At 40.8% G+C, this 22,286-nt stretch overlaps 1 protein-coding gene across 1 annotated transcript in view; it reads right to left on the bottom strand.

Moving 5' to 3' along the window:
* Window positions 1–22,286, bottom strand: part of ADCY5 (adenylate cyclase 5) — a 213,023-nt gene that overhangs the window by 68,696 nt on the left and 122,041 nt on the right. Inside the window, exons 2-3 of the mRNA XM_032189803.1 lie at window positions 20,936–21,085; window positions 15,666–15,787 (exon numbers count right to left, since the gene is read on the bottom strand). Of these exons, the coding sequence (XP_032045694.1) occupies window positions 15,666–15,787; window positions 20,936–21,085 (272 nt within the window). The remainder of the gene's footprint in view (window positions 1–15,665; window positions 15,788–20,935; window positions 21,086–22,286) is intronic.

The raw sequence follows: 22,286 nt of genomic DNA, 5'->3' as shown, positions 1-22,286 counted from the left end.
TGAAGTTCAGAACTGCATATAAAGCAAAAAGGAGAAGTCATGCTATTTTCTGTTTTTCAAACTCGAGGCATGCTTTGTGCTGTGAGCTTTTTCAGAATCTCTTTTCTGGCCTTAGAGCAATTCTTGATGTCAAAATCCTACCAAAAACCAACAAGAAGGAAGTCAGAACTAAGAGAGTACAGCAAGAAGGGACTATCCATTACCACCACATCTGTAGGAATCTGACGCTGTTCTTGCCTGCCCTCCTTCGAGAGGACTGCTTGCAAGAGTGACCAATGCTATAGAAGCACTGCAACAGGAAAAAGAAAAAACTCAGAACTTAAATATTAAATAAAGCACACTCTGTTGCATAGAGGCTGTGTGCCAGCAATCAGTGAGTCAGTTGTCAGAGAAGGCAACAGAGTATTAAGTTCTGGCATGGACAGCTAACAGTTTCACATGTGTATCATGAAATACTGGGTCAGGCATAAGAGACAGAGATGGAGTTAAGTTGTACTTCATCAAGTTTGTGGTGCTTTCTGTTATATATTACTTGGTTCTTTGTCTTTGCTTTTGAAAGAATGAGCTCTTCATACCTGGTCAGATCGCATTCTGTTTTTCCCTGTAATCATGGATACTGAAATAATGATACTTCTGCACTCTCTACCCAAAAAGCTGCAGGAATTCTGCATGCAGTGGTCATTTGAACATAACCTCACTTCTTCACTGCCTCCACTAACTTCCCCAGTGTCCTGTCCCTTGATGATTTATTTATTCTGCCAGGTCTGTAAGTTGGGGTCTCTTCCACTTTTTCCTCTGAAAAGCGATGACATAATGAAAACACTGCACTAAAATACATGCCATAACTTACATCAACAAGGAGCAACTCTGCCTTTCCTACAGCAATCTGTTTTTTTTTTTTTTTTTTTTTTCCAAGGACACAGGCTAGGTACAAAAATACTCAGACTGTTTCACAGATAAGCTGAAAACAGACAAGCGATGCAATTTTCTGTACAGGTAATTACCATTCGTGTTTGGGAGCTTACCAGGTTGATAACACTGAAGTAGCCATTTGTTGGGAGAACTGATTGCTGGAGACAAGGAACATGAATCTTACCGCTTTTTTCTGGAACAGCCAACATGAGCTGACTTGCTGCCTCCTCATTTTTATATTTAAAAATGTAATCGAGTATTTGTGTTTTTTAAATGACATCAGTAAGGCTGTAAACAGAAACCCAAGTTATACAGAGAAACTTGACCATGAATGCTTCCTAACGGCCACTTTTCTAAGAAACTTTTAAAGGAGAAGAACTTTTAAATTAAGACTTAATTCTTTGTTAGGGGTTCTGAAAGGTAAAATGGCTGACCAAAGAAAATGGTTCAGCTCATTAATTGAGAGATCATCTTGTTCTTAATTAATAAACAAAACTGATAATAAATCTAATAATATAACACATGGTATGTTCAGTGAGAAGGGGGATTGGCTGTAATTTCAGAATTAAATGAAAAGGAAAAATCCCTGCAGGAAATTGAACCTGTTATCTGGTTATTGTGCACTATATTAATATTTCTTATCTGATAAGAACCAGTAATGAATAGATATGCTCAAGTCATGAGTAAACTTCTCCCAACTTTATGGGGGCTACAATCAAGGTGTTTTTTTCTTTTCTTTTCTTTTTCCTCTTCTTTTTAATAGTGTGATATTAGTCTACTATCACATCGCAACAGATCAATGACACTTGAGCAGACATATACCTGCATTTCCTTCTGGTGACACAGAAGACTCCAGCTGCCATGGAGAAGCAATGTAAATATAATGAAATTCTGTACAATCAATAAGAGCAGTAAAAAAACCTTCCTCTTCCGAGTCAGCATAGGTGAGCTCACTAAGTTGCATATTTCTATGCAAAGATCATCCTTGAACATGGAATATTAAACTTCATGCACCTCTTCATTCCCTAATCGACCTTGTATTCCAAATACTTCGCATATAGATGTTATTTTTTACCTATTAATTAGTCTTAAATCTACATTACGGCCTTTAGATTACATATGCAAAAAACAAACAAACAAACAAACAAAAAAAAACCACCACCATTTACAGCAGCTTTGTTTCTTTATGCTGGTCAAGATACAAGCTATCAAGACATCTTGAGTCTCATCTTTGACTGCCTGTCATTTGACTTTGTGGCCACGTATCTGCCGATTTCTTTCTCTATAAAATAAAATGGACCACTGTATTCTGGGCTTCATAAGCGTATGAAGTCTTCAAACAAACCAGCATTAGGTAATGGCTAAAATGAGAAAATAATGAAAAAAAATATTGCTTTTTACAAATATAAATGAGAAAATAGACAAAAGAGATTGACTCCCACTCCAGTTGGTGTAAAACCCAAATAAACAGACCACGTCTCACAAAATGTGACATATTACAGCCTGCAGCAATGTAGGCACTAAATGTGCATGTGTGTATCAAGCCTCAAAGGCACTTAGGAGGAAGAGTATGCAGACACAGAAAACAAATGTGGGTCCATGAGCACAGTGTGCAAGCACCCCACAAATCTTTCCACTCTGTTACCAGCACTACGAAAGCAACGCCACACAATTTCACCCAAACAGCAGCAGGGTATAAAAAGAAGATGGATAAAGGGGGTCAATCACATAGGAACTCTGTGGCAAAGCAGGAATGTGAATCCTGAGCTCGTGAATCCCAAGAACTTCTGCACAAAGCCTTCCCCCTGAGATGCTGCAGCAGGCAGCACGGTGAGGCCGGGCTGCCCACTGCTTGTGGATGTCTTTTTAACTTTCAGCTGAATCTCCCTTGATTTTTGCAATCAGTGGTTTCTTCTCATAATGAAGCAGGCATGTAATTTTAACTTGATTTCAGAGAATTACTGTAATTGCCATCACTGGAATAATAGATCTGCATATAAAGAAATGGCTTTTCTCTTGCATTTTCCATTGGAAAATTTCATTTCTGTGTTAATGCATTAAGATATTTCACTAAGTCATTTGCTTCCTACTCTCGGTATTCACAAAATATCATCTTCAAATGAAGTTCCTGTAAACAGTTATTAGTTTACCACTGAACTAATACCAATAAAATCAATAGAGTCTGACCAGATCTTTTCCATAGCATAGGAAGTCACCCTGGGGACCACTTAAAAATATTCATGGCAATGTATGTCAGACTGTAAAAATAAGAGCAAAGTCACTGGTCTGGTTCTTTCTACACCTATGTTAAACCAGTTTAGCTTATTTCTGCTTATTTTCTAAGCCTTTAGAGTAGGAACAATTTCGGCTGGAAGATTAAAGAACAAAAAATGAAATAAAGTGGCAGGCATTTGAAAGGATCTGTCCAGTTCACAACAGCAGCTCTCACAACCTCAAACTGCTTCTATATGTTAATCTGTTATATATACCATAAAACTAAACACCACTGCATGTTAGGAGTGAAACAGGAGACACAGCTTGCTGGTGGCTGATGCTAGGATGGCCGTTCTCCGTGCTGCAATGAATGGCATTTGGAGGACCTGTGCCTGTCTGCAAGCCAGCGCAGCTGGCACCAAAATTGTGGCTAATAAGGTGCAGGACAAGCAGGTTGGGGCTTCCTCTGCAGGGAATTTGGGGAAGCCAGAGCTAAATAGATGTGCAGAGCAGGAAGAAGTTTGAACAAGCTGCCTTATGCGGTGCGCTGAATGGTGCGTGCAGGTCTTCAGCCAGCGTGCCTTACCCATGCTTGCGATGTGCTGTGCAGTGTATCTGCTAGTCAGCAGGGCAACACTGCCGCTGTCACCAGCACAGATGCATTCAGGTTCCCAAACAGATGCCTCAGATTAGCATAATTTGCCCTTCCAGTTAGGAGTAGCCATGACAGTAGGGAAGTGTTTCTAAAACAACGCGACTGTGCCCTCCCACGGGGTCTGCGCCAGCGAGGGGGGCACGCGTCTCCAGCCTGAGCCGGAGCCACGGGAGGGGAGCAGAAGGAAACACAAACTGAAGATGTCTGAACACACTGGAATTTGCAAGATGCACACTAAGGCAAATAGCAGCTGTGGTATTTGATGTTTGTGTAGCTGTTTTTAATGCTCCTATAGTTCAGATATCAAGAGATGATTCTCTATTCTTAAGTACCAAGCCACTCTCCGGAAGCCTGAAAATGCTTAGCACAGCTCCTCTATTTCTTATATACCACAATAAACAAACTTGCAAAGGAGCTGGATTCTAAAAGCCAGTGCAAAGAAAGAAAGAAAGGCGAAGGAAAAAAAAAAAGCAACAGCCCACACAGCATCAAATGCTGGTAGGCTCAGTGCTAAACAGCAGATGATTCTTACTGAATAACTGCCCTAGATTTTGCAAACAATACAGGGGACAAAAATAGAAACCCATTTACATATTGCTGTTAATAACTTTATTTATAGTGTCACGGCTAGAGCACAATAACTGCAGCCATGGCTTAACTTGAAAGCCATTCACTGTGGCTGTCAGACAGAGACTGTTTTCCCAGTCCTTATGCAACTGAAAAAAAATCCTGCTGACAACAGCCGGTCAGCAGAGTCCTCACAAACAGAATGGACAAAAGTTAACAGTGGTCAAACGCAAAAGCAAATCATCCCCAGGATCACACTGGCCTCTGCCCCTCCTGCTTGCTTCGCACACTCTGTGGTTAATCAAGGACCAGGGAGGCTGCAAAACCCAGCGGATAAATTTTCACTTCAGTCTGAGCCTCATGCTAGCATTTTACAGGCATAGTTGACTGCTTTACTGCTTTCTTTTTTCTTTTTTTTTTTTCTTTTTTTTTTTTTTGACTGAGAAATACAGACAGGCTCAGGCTAACTCAGCAGCTACAGCAGAAAAGGATGTGTCCCGCATTTAGGAACATCCCTACCACATCCGCGCTGCCTGCTAGATGACTCTTGCCAAATCTTTGCTGGGAACCCATCTTGCAGCCAGCTACAACTCCCCAGCACACCAGCACATCTTTAAGGAACAGGAGCACACACAGTGACTTGCAGCCTGTGTTCTTTAATATTCTGCAAAAGCCTGCTATATATAAATAAATGGAGAGAGAAGGCAAGCGAGGAACCTGTCTGTTAAGACCCCCCTGCATGACAGGAGTGAGCAAATACAGGTCTGATTTTCTCTCTGCCTGAATCTAGCCTGAACTGGACAACGGGCTATATTGGATAAGAAACAAGGTTGCCCTCAGGACCTTGTGTTGCAGCTGCTCATTATGTATAAAATACTTGGAATAATTAGAGGCAGAGGCAGGCAGCACCACGCTCTGCCCTGCTGATTACCGTGCTCCCTGTGACACGGGACAGTGGGATTCAAGACGCTGCTTCAGGGTTTCATTCTTTTGTATTAAAAAAAGAGAATTCACAAAAGAAAATGAGGACTCCCCATTTGGTTAGCACTTCTAGAAGATGTGGCCTCAGATGCCCTCTTGCACATGGGGACACAGAGCCTAGATACCAAGCACAGGCGTGTGGGTCGAGCCTCAGCGCTCCCAGATGAGGAGGGGATGCCTCATCCCTTGTGTCTCTTCAGGCCCTCACTACTTCAGTGTTTTACTTTCTGTCACCCCGAATATCAACTGAATTCATTAATTTCTCTGGGTTTCCACCTCGTGATTTAGCGCTGAGTCCCTCTGCAGCCACAGCATTGCGAGCGGCTCCCAGCACAGAGCGCGAGTGTTTGCGCGCGCTCCCCGCTTGCAGCCTCTGCGCTGCCCCTCTGCAGCCTGGCCAGAGCAGAGCCCTCGTGGGCTGCCCATTAGGATGCTTCTGTAACAGGAGCCAGGAACGGCTGAGCTCTCATCAGCCTCTCCACCAAGTCAAATTAAACGAAGCACCTGCCCGCAGCCTGCCCCATGGGGCTGAGTGGTAGCAGTGGACATTCACACAGGAGATTGTGTGTGGAAGGCCCTACAAAATGCAAGGAGGTGCTTCCCAGCAGCGCACGTTATCCAGTGAGATGGCTTACAATTTGTCCAGTTATTAGTAGTACAAGAAATTCTGGGTCTCATATTTATAATAGAAAAATAAAAACCTGCGGGACAAGACAGGTTGATAGAATACAGCTTTTATGATCTTCCACTAGAAATGATCCTTAAATCTGCACAGAAAATAACCTAAAAAGACATGAAAGAACGCATAAAAAATCATTTAAATAAACCAGGGAACGGATAGGTGTAAGTGAATAACAGTGATCTAATAAATGCTAATGAAGTTGGTGTTATCTGGTGTTACTCTGTATTACAGAAGCGCAGCCCTGCATGATTCTCAGCAGAGATGACATTTCACAATGGGTGAGCAAATGCTGTCACCCTCCTGTGCTGTTCTCAGAATCCCAGGTCCCCCCAGAATCTCTCATTTCATCCTTAAACCCAACTTTGGTTTTGTACTGTTTGCCAACACTATTTTTCCTTTTATTTTATTTTTTTTTTCAGTTGTTTTTAAGCTTTGGGAGTATACACCATTTTCAGTTTATTCCTTCCATCATTACGCACTTCCAAGGAAAAGGAGCTCAGCAGGAAAGTCGCAGCTGCAATTTCAGGCTTTGTGGGCTTTGCAAGAGATTTGTAATCGCTTCTGATTTCCGTAACAAAATTTTATTCAGTTTGCAGCTGTAAATGACAAAGAGCACTGGATCTTCAAAACAGATTTTCACTTACCGTTTATGTTTTATGATATAGCTTTGTCCTATATCAGACCTGTCATCCTATACTGAGACCTGCAGGCTGCTGCTCTGAAAAAGGCAAGACTCTAAAGAGAGAAAGGCACAGAAAATGTGGTTCCTTTCTCCTTTTTAATTAAAACAAAGTAGAACTATTAACTCCAAAGGCCTCTTTTTCTCTTTCCTGGAAAGAAAACAAATCTTACAAAGGAGCTTACAGTAGTTTTGAATATAATCCAGAACAAAAGGCTCCAAATGAAACAGAATAATTATACTTTTATGGATCACCATTTGGCTCCTGTTGTGGCCTGATCTGTAACTTGAATTGCTCCAGTTCCCCTGAGCAGAAGCCAACATTTTGTTTGCTTTGTTCTACAAGTTGATTCTTATTAGCTCATTCTTTGCAAACAACCCCTGCAGAAAGCAGCAGCACATTGGTGTGCATGTTTGCAGGGCCGGAGGCTCTCCACCAGAACCACTATGGCACATAATCGTCCACTATCTAAAACAGTATGTGGCTTTTTTCCATTTTCTCATCACCTTTTCTCCAGCCATTGCTAACAATTGCTAAATTTGCTCCTTGCTTTCCAAGTTTTTTTGGTCTTTCCTGTCATTTTTGCCTACTACACAAATATCCCACAAGCTCCGTGACATATGTCTCTCAGCTCCTTCACATCCCAGAATGTCACAGTGCCTCTCTCCAGCCTGCTACTGCATTCAGCACAGATGTATGGGGCTGCCAGGCCTCGGAGATAACTGAAATTAAGTGCTTGTCAGAAGAACGAGGGTTGTCCTAGTAACATCCTATTAGCAACACATTCCCCACAATGAGTGTGAAATAGTGCCGATGTGTTTATCAGACTCTGCAAAGAATTCTTGTTAAAGCTAAAAAAAAGCACCCAAAACAACAACCAAAAACGAAAAAAAAAAAACACACAACAACAAATAAACAAGTGAACTGTCTTCGTTGGTGGATCAACAAACTCTATCTCATTTCTAACAAAAAATCCCAGCTGCCTCACACATTCAGCCTTCCTCTTCATTTGGGAGGGCAAGTTGTGCTTTCAGCAGCTGAAGGGGACAAACAGGGATTTATGGATGAACTTACAGCCGAACAAATATGTGGTCATCCGGCCTTCTGCATCACCAGCCATCTACTGGGGTGGTTTCTGCCAGAGGAGGCTGGGAGAGAATATTTTGCTGATAGTCACACAGATTGAAGCAGAACAGGATGGAGCACCCAACACAAGGAGTCGTTGCACCTTGTCTTGGGGGCCAGCTCTGTAGACCTGGAGTTGAGGGAGCTAATTTCAAACCCTGAGTATCCTCATATATATTTAAGGGATTCATTTAGGACTAGCAACATCCTTAGATTTTTTCAGTGCCTTTGAGAGACTCAGGCACATGCCAAATGTACAGCAACAGCAGACAAAGATTCCTGCTGGCTAAGTATTGGGGAAGAAAACACACACATTCCTGTACATGTATTTTGCTGACTTTAAAAAAAAAAAAAAATCATCGATCAAGCAGAGCTAATACAGGCATTTCTTTGTGGTTTATGAAAATTATTTGCAAACTTTCAGTTCCTCACAACACACTTGCTCTTGCAAATCCTTCATTATCGTACCATTTAAAACTTTGTGCAGCTTTCAGTGTCTTTGTAACAGAAACACAAGTGGACACAGAAAAATCTTCAATTTCTAAAAAAAATCACCTCCATCATTCCACGAAGCCAATGCCCTGCCAGTAGTGTCCATGGTGTGAAACTCAAAAAAGACTCTGGTCTTTTTTCTCCTTTGCTGTTCTGTGCAGTCCTCAGGCTGCTTCTTTTTTCTGTTTAGCTATCTATGTGAAGTGACCTTCTCTTAGCCTGGTCTCTTATAGAAACACCATTTAAGGAATCATGCGGTCTACACAGTCAGTACCAGCCTGTTCCTAATTTTTTAACCCCTAAGTTTCAAGCAATAATAATAGAAAGTTTAAAAAATACACTCTGATTTTCAGTGAGTGGAGGACAGACTCAAGTTAGCAATGCGCTAACTTGAATCACAGGATACCAGACCTCTCAAGAGCTCTTCACCACTAATTGTTTTCAGCTTTTGGCTCTTCATTATTTATCCAGTGTAAAAATGATATATACACCAGTAAAAACAGATGCATGCATTAGCAACAATTGTTGAGGGGTATAAATATAGTAGCAGACGAGAAGTTAACCCATCCCCATCGAACACTGTGTTTCTCATTTTCAGCTTCTGTAAAAGGAGTGCTTCAAATAGTTTTGCAAAGTTCAGTGCATTACAGAATAAAGAAGTTTAACTGATTTTTGCTTTTCAATCATTATAGTTTAAGGAGGAAGCAAAAAGGTAGGATGATTTTTACAAGAACCTCTTCAAATGTTATATAAACTCAATGTTCTTAAAACCACTTTGCATGTTAACTACATGACAGAGTAGGTGATTAAGTAAAAGTTAACAAAGTCTTTATAACCAAGCCTCTATAAAAGCAAAGTTTTGGTCAGAGATGACTTATGTTTTTGTTGCCTTTTTTTTTTCCCCTCAAGGTTACTTCAGAACAGAGAAGAGTGGAGGTGGATTAGCTTAATAAACATATATATATATATGTTTACTATACATTCAATGCATTTGTTTTTACTATCAGGGCAATCAGCAGTGAAACTTGCATTTAAAAAAAAAAAGTAATTTGTTTCTAGTACTACTGAAGAAAAAAGAGAATTCAAATAACCTTGATGAGCTAAACTATTACTCTGTAAACTTCTGCAGGCACATTCATTATTCTCTCCAAATTACTATTCACAGTATTTCATCATTAAAACATCTAACACTCTTCAATCCATCACCCTGTGAACTTCACAGACCCTTGTGTACACTCAGAATAGCAGGGTGTGAATTATACATCACAGGCTCTTCCTAATTGCTGCTGGCTTGCTGGTGGCTGCAGATCTGCAGTCACCTGGCACGCTGCACTTTTGGGATGTTGTCTTTATTACAACACATGTGTTTAAGTAATGCATCCAGCGGGGTGCCCTGCAACCAGTTATTTATCTGTTTTGTTCTTTGGAGGGTACAAGACTCTCATGCCCCTCTAGGCACCAGGGGTTCCCAGCAGGGACCAAGATCACAGTGTATTCCCAGTTCAGAAAGACAGACCTGCAGACAACCAGATGAATGCTTAAGCAAGTTGTCACGTATTTGTTCTTCTTAAAGGCTGCTGTGCACATACACAAAGAGGCAGATTCAATAAAATATATAAACCTGCGCTATTCTATAGCTGAGAAGTTTTCAGGAGTAAAACATCAACACACATATTGAAAAGAGGGAGTGATATTTGGATGAAATGCCTCCCTGAATATTAATGTCTAATATTAACATTTAGTGGTAAGTGCAAAGCAGTTCACCAACACCCATGGGTGAAAGGGACTTTGACATTTCCTAAAAACTAGTGCTATCTTATAAAAAAAAAAATCATTAAACTTTCTGGAAAATTAAAAAGCTAAGATTCACACCAGGCAGACACAGGTGAAGTACCCAAGAGCTGGCTCTTGACAGAGAAACAGAAGAGTTCCTGAAAAAGTAAAACTCACTGCTGTCACTTGGGAAAAGGCGTGGGAAGGCTGATCACTTCCCTCCTACTCACTTTTCTCAGCCTACAGCCTGAACCAGAACTAATGGCAATTAAATGAGGAGGACACCTGAACCCACACAAAACCCACACAGTTTCCCCCCACCTACCTCCAAAAATAACTTGCTGCTACATGTGGGCATAGGCCTCAAACGAAGAAAAACAGCAAAAGTTCTTGCTAGGACTTGATGCTGGGAACCAACCAAGCAAGTAACCCGCAAAAGCATTTCATAAGGAAATGGAAGCTCAGTGACTGGCAGGGAGCGCATGGATGAAATCTGATTTTAGGCTTCTTCCCATTTAATGCTGATCTCCTCATCTCCAGACATAAACCATATATTTCATTCTCCCAATTGGGAGGAGAAGATGAGGAAGGAAATTAATTATATAGAAAATATATAAGAATTATTGGTGCTGTCCTTCCCTGGCAACAAGACTTTGCATAGAAATTAAAGCTTTGGCTGAAGCAAGGCTATTTGGGGAATTTTTGAAAATATCCAGAGAAGAACTGTAACAAATTTATACACTCCATAATATAGTTGTATTTTTTAAAGATGGTAAAATGAAACTGCTTTTTGCTTAGCTTCAATAACATCTCATGAAAAAAAAAAGTATGAAAACAGAATCCAGATGAGCTCCTGACCAAAACCAATTGGCATAACTGCCCCCAAAGACAATCTGCTGTCTGACCTGGATTTGAGAGAATATGCCTCATTGTAAACCCATTTAGCATTTCAAAAAGCATGTTTCTTTTAGCAAGCTGGAAAAAAAAGTATCCTCATGCCTGTACTCACCAACCAGAATACACCATTAAGCAGCACACTGCTTTGGCACTGGTATGTCCCGTTACAGCTCTATTCTGGGAGCCCTCCTACTAGCTGCAGTCAGAGCCCAGCCTTATACTACTACTTAAATTGAAAACTCCTTTAACCCCAAGAAACATTCATACTGGATGTCCTGCATGCAAGGACAGTGGCAGGAAGGAGAAGGTTGGTTGTTTAGTTGAAATAATTGCAAACCATAACATACATAGCATCTTGCAATCTAAGAATTTAATGCCCTTTATAACAAACTAATTAAGTGTCAAAACACCTGTAAGATGAAGAGGTTCAGCTGACATGGCCGACTGAATATCCTGACACTCAGACAAAGTGCGACTGTTTGGTCATTTCTAAGGGGAGAATTTTTGGTGTTAGAATGTAATTTGATCAGAAGACTAATTAAAAATGAGTTTCATTTACAGAGCTGAAAGCACATGGACTGTTTTACTTCTGCAAAGAGTTTGGTTTGAGTTGTCAAGATGTTTAGAAACCCGTGAGATCAGGTTAATGTTGTTGAATACATGATTCATAAGAATTATGTGAAGGGTAGAAAAGAGGAAACTGTCACTTTCACCATGCTTGGATGCCAGCCCTAAAATAAGCTTCTTGAAACAGTTCATCAAAGGAATTTCAATGACAAAGCCAAGCTTGATCCCTTCACAGAGGACTTCAAACCTTCTTTTATAGAACAGAGATTACTATATTTGGCCAAACCTAGATAACATTAAAGCCACTATCACTGCAGCAAGACGCTATAAATAGCTATAGTAATGTAAAACATCTAAAATTCCGCCTAGGAAGCATTTCAGATAAACAGTATTATCTATGCGTATTTTAGGGTTTGTCTATCAGACATAATCTCATTCATGATAAAGTGAACTGCTTTACTTATATAACTCACCTTGTTGTTTACCCAAAATTACTCATATGGTCTTGGGAACTCCTTTCCTGATTGCATTTGACAATAGACTTTATATTTAACACACATATGTGGGAAAGGTCATGTCACGCTCTACGGTTCTCCATTTGTCAAAGTTAATTCTCATTCAATAAATCAGGATGGAAAATGGTTTCGTTCCCCGTTCAAAGGTTCTGTTCATTTGCATCTCAAAAGAGAATATTAACCCCAAACCTCTTCAACTTAGTTTCTTCATCACCCTAAATTCTTCAGAATGTAGTCTTGAAGCAAATTTTGTTGCCAAAAATGACAGGAAATTATATTTTCATTGTGGATAAATTAGTCTCTGAACTTTACTTTCCATAACAATAAGCAGGAGATTATGAACTCATTCACAGGAAGCCCTGATAAGGTTCTAAAAAGATTTGCTTGCATCCATTCAGGTCAGACAAGCCACTTTACTTCTGCATAAAAACATCACCTTTCCCCTGTAGAGATAACCTAACCCCTAAGATAAATGTAACATAGTAAGCAGTATCATGGCAGAACTGCCTTATGAAAGGATCACAGCTGTGTTTTACAGGCCTACTCTTGGCAGCTGGGAAAGATCTTTCTACATAGTTTGTATGTTAGTTAGTTTTGTTTTGTTTTAAGGAAAAAAAGTGTGTAATATAATGTCCAAAACCAAGCATATCACAGAAAAACTGGTCATTTCAAAACAGAAGGAAAAAAACACACAGCAACTTGACATAATTTTATCGTAACATTTTCTGCTGGTAGAGTAGTTTGAGTTTGTGTTTTAATTTCAATTAGAGGTGGTCCCAAAAGCCCGGGCCCAATCATCCCTGAAAATTAAAATATTTAATCTCGTCTGACACAAGATTTTGCAAACTTCTTCTCCCACACAGCATGTCAAGGCAGGCTAACAGAGCATGGCTGTGCCCCTGAGCCTCCTGAGCTCACAAGGCCAGAACAAAATTTGGCTGGATGGAAACCACCAGTGCCAGGCAGGCTTAGGGACTCCACACAGACTGGGGAATCAGTGAGCACCCTGAGCATCCAGAAAAATGGGAGCTCTCGAATTCGAGGTGCTATGAAAGAAAACTTAAAGGTTTAAATCAACAGTGAACAAAATTTCCCATCCGTCATACTTTCATTTACAATTTGCCTTTTTAACTAACCTGGGAGAGTGGGAAAAGAGAACCGTTTCATACGGCTGCTGGCGGAGGGAGACACGCACCTCTGCACACACACATGGACCTTTCCCACCTCTGAGAACTGAAAGGAAATGCTTCTGCTCATAAATCATTAGCAGGAAACCAGATTCAATGGCTGGGCACAGCACCCTTGCGTCGACTTCACTTGCTTCTCAATTGCCTTGACACAATAACCTTTAGCTCATAAAAACTCAGATCTTATGACATTTTTGAATACTGACAAAAACAAAACAAAATTGCTTGGAGTGTTCTAATCTCAAAAACCTCCTCTTGAGCATTTCCCCCTGAAAAGTAATGTGTGCACTTGCTTTTCTTCAGCCTATTCATTATTCCCCATCATGGAGGCATTACCCCCTGCCACCAGCGTGTTTCTGGGTGCATGTAAATGCTTCAAAACCATCCACGGCAAAATTCCCACCAGAGGTGGTTTCAGAGCACCCAGGCAAGAGCAAAGGCTCCATGCTGAACTCCTAGTGTGAAATGAGTCATTTGTTCCAAATCATGTTTCCTTTTTCAATATTCATACTTAGTTATTCATCTCCCTAAAGTATATGAAGATGAGATGTTCCTACGTTACCTTCTCTTTGCTTTCAGTACATATGGGTAAAGGCTACAAGAAGCCATTGTCTGGTAGGGTGAAGGAACTAAAGAAGAAAAATATATGCATATATTGAATACCATGCTTGTGCATTTGCTAATTTAGCATATTACTTTTAATTAGTTTTTATTTATTTAGTGATATAGTTAAAACAAAATTTCAAAGCATCATCATCCTAAAGAGATAATCACTTTTACTAAGACTTGACTGTACAGAGTGACTTTTAGACCTGCAAATAATGATATATGGAAACTAATGTGGAAGAATATAATACCATACTGATTAATCTCATGTCATATCCAACAACTTACATTCAATTTGAATGTCAAGCTGACCTTTGAGTACTGGAAAAAAGTAATTCCTCTATTAGGAAAACACACAAATGCCATCTATCATGAGAAATTTACAAACCTTCTTGAACAAGCTAAGTGCTATTAAGGAAAAATCGAATGCAAAGCCAAAAACCATCATCTACTGTAACACTTATGCTGTGGGCACTCTGGGAGGCCTCTTCCCCTCACCTTCATCACCATATGTATATTCTTTATTTTTCATTACAGAACCATTTAAGCATTTTACAGCTGATAATATTTTTGTCTTCAGTATTGCTAGGGGATCTTTAAAACTTTGCCCAGTCACAATTAAAACCTAACCTAAAGGTCCCTCTTCCCAGTTTTCTGCTTGTACATTACCTTTCTACTCCACTGCTAATACTAAGGAAACGTCAATTTGCTGCAGTCTTCAAATGCTTCAGAATTTTAAGTGAATTTTACCACATCATCTACTGGAGATTACGCAGGTGCAGTATATTGGAGATGCAATAAATCCACTTTTATTTATTGAGCACTAAGTATCAGAATATATAATTCACCAACGTACTTAAACGTAAGAGAGAAGACTACACAAACAGTTTACAAGAAAACCTCTTATTTGAAGGGAAGAGAGAGGGAGGAATGAATGAGACTCTGTCCCCAGCCCTGTGTCTCAGTAGAAGTATTTACAGACTTACAGAGCTGTTACACAGCATCAGGCTTGGCAGAGACAGAAGTCATTCCCAAAGACGCCAGGTACAACAGCAGAATTAAAATATGTCAAGATTAAGTTAAACTACTTTTCATTGCAGCCCGTGAAGATCTCAAGCAACATCAACAGCAATATCAAGTATGAGTTCATTCCCTCTTCCCTGGGAAGTGGACACGGGGAAGCTGGTGATGTGCTGAATCTCATGGGGACAGACTGCCCCAGCAACACGGACTGGCTGTGATTCTGCACCACTTCCCAGACACCAGACATTCATTTCATCTGCTCATCCAGGCAGACCAAGGAGTGACACGGCCTTGGGTGACTGAGCAGGTGCCAGGGGCTGCTACTAATGGACCCCCTGCTTGTAATTACAGACTGGCAGGGACTACTCCAAGTGATTTTAACCTCAGCTGGTCTCTGTAACTCACCCCCTGGAAAGTGCTGTCAATCTTTGACTTGCATCCCTTCAATGCTTATCAGAAGGGTGCTTGTTACTGTCAAAAAAATATCCAGACTCAAACATTCCACCTGTTCAAAGCCACCGAGATGCAATCCAGGAAAAAGAGAAAAAATAAAGAAGCTAAGGAAAGAGATCAGTTAAAGCTGCTCATCAGATGAAGATGTTGCAGACATGTGGCAATCCTCCTCACGTCCTATAAACAAGCTTACAAAAGTCAACTGGTGGCACTTGAGAGCTTTTACACTTATTTTGAATTAAGTGCTGCTGTCATCTTCATTCCCAGGCCTTAAGTGCTAAGTACTGGGATGGTCCCTCCTCCCCTGGCAGCTGGGAGATAGGCTGCTCTTCTTACCTGACGTTGTCATGCTTCTGGATGTAGATTTTATGAAACATCATATCTTCCTGTTTGGCATTAATGTCAGCTTTCATCTCCATGGCAACATGTCGAGGAAGTACAGAGAGCAGGAGCCGCTCCTGTGGAGTCAGACAGATGAAGCAATTAAAACACCTGCTGCCCAGTTAACAAACACACTTTGCTCCGCGCTGGGGAGAAATGAAGTCATCAATTTGGGGAGCGAAGAGTATGACCAAGTGAAACCACATCCATAAACCCAGCAGGTGACCCTCTGTCAAGGCATCTGCAATTCTGTCCTGACCCTGAAACAATAATTCAATGATTTTAGAGAAGAAAATATTATTTTTCATCCCAGCTGCACTGGGCCTGTGATTAATGCCAGTTCTTGCAAATGAAGGATCCATGCAACTCAGAAATTGCACATACACATTCCTGGAATGACTCTGCTAAATGATACCATCTGACCTTCCCCACAGCCTCTCCACACCACCACGAAGTCCTCTTTCACACAGCCCTACAGGACTGACACCCCAACACCCTTGGGCACCTTCTACAATTCCTTCCTTTCCTATCTAATCATCTAGGCACATTCCCCCAACAGGCACAAACCTGTTCTTGGCAGATAACAAGTCAACAGGAATGCCCCAATAAAACTAGCATGAGAAGTTAGCCCAACTATGCAACACGCTGTTATACTTCTACACCTAAAACCACTCCTAGTGCCCAATTGAATTAAGACCTGTGCACCCACCCACTCACCTCCAAAAGTATTTCCAATAACCACCTTCTGTCATCAGCATTTCATCGCTCTTCACCCTCCCTTGAAACAACTAAATTGCACTTTTATTTACTGATAATAGCTTTAGGGTGACTTTCATAACACCATTTTGTAAGCTGTTCCATATTTAGTTTTGTATGCTAGGCAAAAATTAGTTACATGACAAAATGATGACTTTCTGGTAATTTTCCTAAAAACTCACACAAAAGCCCGCGCTTGCTATTATTCTAAATTCGGTGGCAATTTCATGCAAAAGCTATAGAATTTAAACCTGCAGGTAATATGCACCCCAGGGACACATTTGTGTATTTCAGGTGTCTCACCTGATACATTCTGCCCAGACCGTGCAATCCCTTAATTTTATTCCCACTCACACCCTTTGCAGTTCAGGGGAAGTTTTTGCTCTGGCTGGAGAAGGTGGGGAGCATCTCCTCAGGGCTCAGCTACAGCTCAACCTGCAAGCAGTGCTCTGGAATAGCTGAAGAATCCCAAAAGCTTGCGCCACTCTTGTTTTTATTATTTTTCTTCCCCTGCAGTGAGCAGAAGAAAAGGGCCTTCCTTCCTGACGACACAGACACAATGTAGAATAAACGAAGGTGCCTAACCTTATCTAACAGCTCATTAATTCTCAACAACACGGGGAGCAGTTGGGCTCAAGCTGCAGCCCTGACTCAGAGGGGTCAGCATTCCTGTATTAATTACTCACATCACCAAACCACTTGCCCACACTTCAGTTATAAACACATTCCTGGATTCTAATTTCTGGCTTTATCTGAAAGTTCCCCACTTATTTCTTCCTCTAAGGAGAGAGAGAAACGTTGGGAGAACCAGATGAAGATGGATTCACTGGTTATGTGCTCAGGATGCACAGAGACATTTTATAGGCTGCAGCATTGCCCAGTATTTACTTTTTTTCCCCTCAACGTGTACCTTAAAGAGATTGATTCTTGCCTCCGGTCCCTGAGGAGGTAGTAATAACACAGGAAAAGATGTGTTGGAGGGATGTCTGTCTCCCCAGCTCCAAACTGCAGCAGTCCTGACAAGATACTTGTGTTTTAAAGCACTCTCACCTTCACTGGCATACTACATGTGCTAGCATTCACACTGCCAAATTTTATATATGTATATATATATATATAAAGATTATGAATCATGCACGTGTCCTCAGGCTTCTGTCAGCTATTAGTGTACTCCTTGAGCGTAAAAGCGCAACACATTTTGTATGTTTACCAGGGTAACTGGTGTATACACTGCTGTCATTTGCATATTATAATAGGCATCCTCAAATGTGTGAAAGCTGCTATTCTACGTGTGATTTTACACATCCTTTAAATAACTCAGAGCTCAATGGGGAGCTCAGGGGCACCCGCAGGTTTGGAACATTCCCTGTGGGCGCACCAGAGTGAAGGATGATTTTTTTTTTTTTTTAACTTGCTTGAAAATCAGGGACATGTCTGAGGGAGTGAGTTTCTTCTACTAGTACTCCAAGGGATTTTCACATAGATTTCTGGATAACTTGTGCTTGAGAACCTTCACCCCTGCTCTTCCTGATGCCACAGGCATTTGCCAGATTAAACCACCAATATTTTCAAGACAGTTGAGATCTTCATGAGACTAACACGACTCTGACCTACCACCGATTGGGAATAAGACTTAACAAGTGAAACGAATGCATGCAACAGGAACAATCCTTCATGCAACAACTAATTAGGAGGTTTAGCCGTGTTACAGAGCTGGACATTATATTCATCCTGTTTGCTGGGAGCATCATGATCGCTGAAAATAACCTCGGAAACTACCAGGAGGAGGCTGTAGCAAGTGCTTTAGTAAGGCACAAGCCACGTTAAAAGACCTTCAAAACAACAAAAAAATCCCTTTGTTTTATTTCAAATGGAGCACAGAAATTAAAGTCTCCACCAGAGTACAATTTTCATTTTGGTGTAATGACTAGAATGTACTGCAGCCCTCACTGTAAAATCACTTATGTACAAGTGAGGTGGCTGGGACTGCTGTTTTACAAGTCTAACAAGGCAGCAGTCTGACCTGATAAAAAAAGCAAAAGCAAATTCATATACAATTCTCACTTCAAAATACGATGCGAGTATAGTTCCACTGAATTATACATTAAACAAATGCATACCAAGAAGCACTAGTCTCTAGAATAGGCACAGATTAAAGAGTAAAATACAGAATCTACTCTATTTACATACATCCACATGGATATATGTATACGTGGGTGGATATATAAAACACACATCTGTACAATGCCTCTATACTACACAGGAATTTTAACTGTTTATGTTGCACTCTCCCAAGATGACCTCAAAGCATTAACCAATATTCAGTGTGCTACATCTGTCCATTTGTCCTCAGGTTTAATAACACTTACTATTCATCACAAGTTAAGTGATGCAAAGATGTAAAGAAGAAGACAACTTCACAAACAGAGGACAAGCAATGCTAGAAGGAAAACTGCAGTCTCGACAACCAGCCTTTTACTCAAATCCTACGTATTTGCAGATTATTGAGAATAACTATTTTTTTTCATCCAATGTAATTTTATTCTGTGTAAGGAATGGTAATTCCTGTTAAGATTCTGCCGTAGGTTATCTCAAGTAATAAAATCATTGAGGATTGTCTATTCTGGATTGGACACTCTGGATTTCTGTTTACTTTCTTTCTAATTTTGGATGCTAGTAGAAGCTTAATAAGGGAAAATATACACTCCTTTGCCGGAGATAATCTGCCTGCCTTTAATAGAGAACAGCACACAAGAGCATCGTCAGGTCTCCAGAAACAGGCAAATGATGATAAGAGCGCTGGGCTCTTTCCCTCCATACCTATTTGGAGACCAGCTCTCACAGACACAGGCTGAGCTGCCGGTATTTGCATCTGCTGTCACCTCTAGATTATCTTGATGCATTATGCATAGGGAGGCATCTGAACTGAACCTGGAAATCAATGTCGGCACAGGCTGTAGCAGCAAATAATCTTATTAGGAGTCCCCAGCTGCCAGGATCCACAGTTCCTGCTGGATGTACTGCAGGGCACATCTTAGTGACTGGCTTTGACCTGTGTTTTACTGATATCCTAGCTTTCTCCTGCATGCTATGGTACCTTTGGGGAGGGGAAGAGGGACAGGTAAAAAGGCCTAAGACTATGGCACTTGTAAGGACATTTTTCACGTGGTATTTCTGGCACAGAAGCTCCTAAATCCAGAACAGCACATTCATTTGAGACATGCAAAGGCAGCCTCTCAGCAGGGAGGACAGACCTGGAATCAATAAATAAAATAGGGTATTCTCTTGGCTCAGTTCTTTCCTTCATTTCAAGGTGCCAAAGGAGGACTGGCCACTTGTTTCATCTTTCTGAAACTACATTTGTGACAAAGGAAAAAGGAGCTGCGATTGTGAATTTGGTATTCATATATATATTGTCAAAATAACCGTAAGGGTTAAGCAGGAAGTATGTCAGCCAGAAGAACCACATAAACGCTGCCAAAAGACTGATCCATAGATGCAGATGGGCTGGGACATGAGGGAAAAGTAAGCTGTGTTGCCACAGAGATAAAAAGATGCTCCACTCGATTCATTCCCCTGACCTGTTCCCCAAGTTCACAGCCACAACCAAGCTACAGGATACCTCTCAAGGGAAGACTGGAAGCCCCATTTCATGATTCCCTTCAAATTGGACAGGAAAGACCACTGCAAAACACGCTGCAGGTTAGAGATGTGTATTAGTAAAGAAATAGTCACACTGCCCAAAAAGTCTTTCATATCTAATCCTGAGGAGACAAGAAGTTCATTGCCACAGAACCCACAACTGAATTAGGGGAGCCAATATGGTCGGTCCCCTTGAAAACTGGGCTGTTTATTGGCAGCCACAGGTCTTTTTATAGCACACAAACATTGGACATATTGATGAAACTTACTTTTCAACAAAATAGAATTGACTTGAGGCCTATACGGTGCACAAAGGTGTGCAAGCAGGCAGGGAACCTTGGACAAGGCAAGAAGAGGACTCTCTCTGGAAGCATCAAGGGACAGTATATTCTGTGGCCCAATTTTTATCTCTTTCACTTCAGAAACCTGCCTTATCTGTGGGTAGTGGCTTTGCTGACAAACATACCACATTTTGTCCTCACAAACAGGGTCCACCTGAAGCCTGCGTGCTGCATCCGTGTTCAACACGCAGCTCCAATGTGTGCAAAAAAACAGTGCACACTCTCTGTGTACTATGTAATTTTCATCTGCAGAGCAGAGTCCACAGGATTTGTTGATGTCTGTGGACAAATCCATCAGTGCACTGGGGAGGAAATACTCCCTGAGTTCTCTTTTAAGCCTTTAAAAAGCCTGCTGTCTCCTATCGGCCTATTCTTGCCTGCATCAGTCATCAAGCAAGAGGCCTGCAATTCCAATCCTACAGGAACAATTTGCATGCTAATTCCATTTCAGCAATTTCATTTTTTATTTCCCACTGTTGCTCTTACCTGCTGCTGGTTTTCCCTTTGAGAATGCAGCCTGGCTTGTATGCATTCCCTCGTCTCCTGGAAAGCCTGTCTTTGGGACACCTCTGCTGGGTAGTGGGTACAGACGCCTACAATGTTTGTACAGGAGAAGATGAGAACATTGGAGACCAGCTGCAACAAAAGGAAAAAAAAAAAAAAAAAAGAGAGAAAGAAAAAAAGAAATACTTGATTACATTTTGGAAAACTGCCATCAGTAACAAAGCACAGCTAGAGCTCAGCCCATTCCATCACTCCCTGATCCAAGCCATGGTTAAACCTTAAGCTCTTAATTCCAGTGTAGTTCACTTCTCTAGTTTTTAAATACAAAACTTCCATATATGGCCTTAAATATATGTTCTTAACACTGTGTATCACTTCACTGTAAGAATACAACTCTACTAGCAATACTGTAATCTTGCTTTTGGTAATCCAGTACCTTGCAACTACTACAACAAAAATCCATCTAAAAATGCTACTACTGTGTCAGCTAAGGTGCAGCTAGGACTCCTGCAGACAGACCTAACAGAGGAACACAAATATTTCTGTGCTCGTGTACCTACATATCTGGCTTGAAAACACACCAAAGATACATTAAACCGCTACTTTGAAATAGTGCTTAAATAATGAAGGGAAAATGCTGTTTGTTTTTGTTTTTTCTTCACAGGGTTTAAGAGCAATTGGAATATCTATTTCATCTAAAAAAAAATTGTTACAAAATTTTATGTTAAAAATACATTTTTAACATTTTTATGAACATGACTAAAAAAGAGTTATTAAGTCTGGTGTATATTTGGATTGGACAAGTACAAGGGAAAAGCTATGTCGCTCTTCTGCTTCCACATGGATTATGTTTTGTAACAAAGCAATCACATAACTTTTGCTGAAAACTAGTGTTGCAACTCTCTTATTTCCTAACCATTTTTTAATAAAAAGGAAAAAAGCATGCCCATTGCTAGCATTTGGTTCATGTATAATGTTCAAACTGCTTCTGACAGTATCATATAAACATTTCCCTTGACAGAGGTCAAAATACAACTTCTGGAGAGCTGCACAAGCTGTACTGTCTCTCCCTTTGAGGACAGACTTATTTGGAACACCTCTCATCTCTTCTAGGGGAAAAAAAGACGGTTAGAATTGCAAGATTCTTAAAAATAGGAATCTTTGGCCTATTCTCTAATGAGTTCAGACATACCCATTGCCTTTGTTACTAGTAATTTCCAGACCAACCCCTTCCCTGAAAAGGCAGGGCCAGGCTCTGAAGGCAGCACCCATGTGGCTGCCTCTCAAGCCCCAAGCTCACAGGGGATGCTCAGGACTCCCCAGACAAAGTTTA

This window comes from Aythya fuligula, chromosome 6 (assembly GCF_009819795.1).
Source record: "Aythya fuligula isolate bAytFul2 chromosome 6, bAytFul2.pri, whole genome shotgun sequence".
NCBI classification, from domain to species: Eukaryota; Metazoa; Chordata; class Aves; order Anseriformes; family Anatidae; genus Aythya; species Aythya fuligula.
Note: the sequence above shows the minus strand (reverse complement) of the source record. Positions and strands in the feature narration are given on the sequence as shown.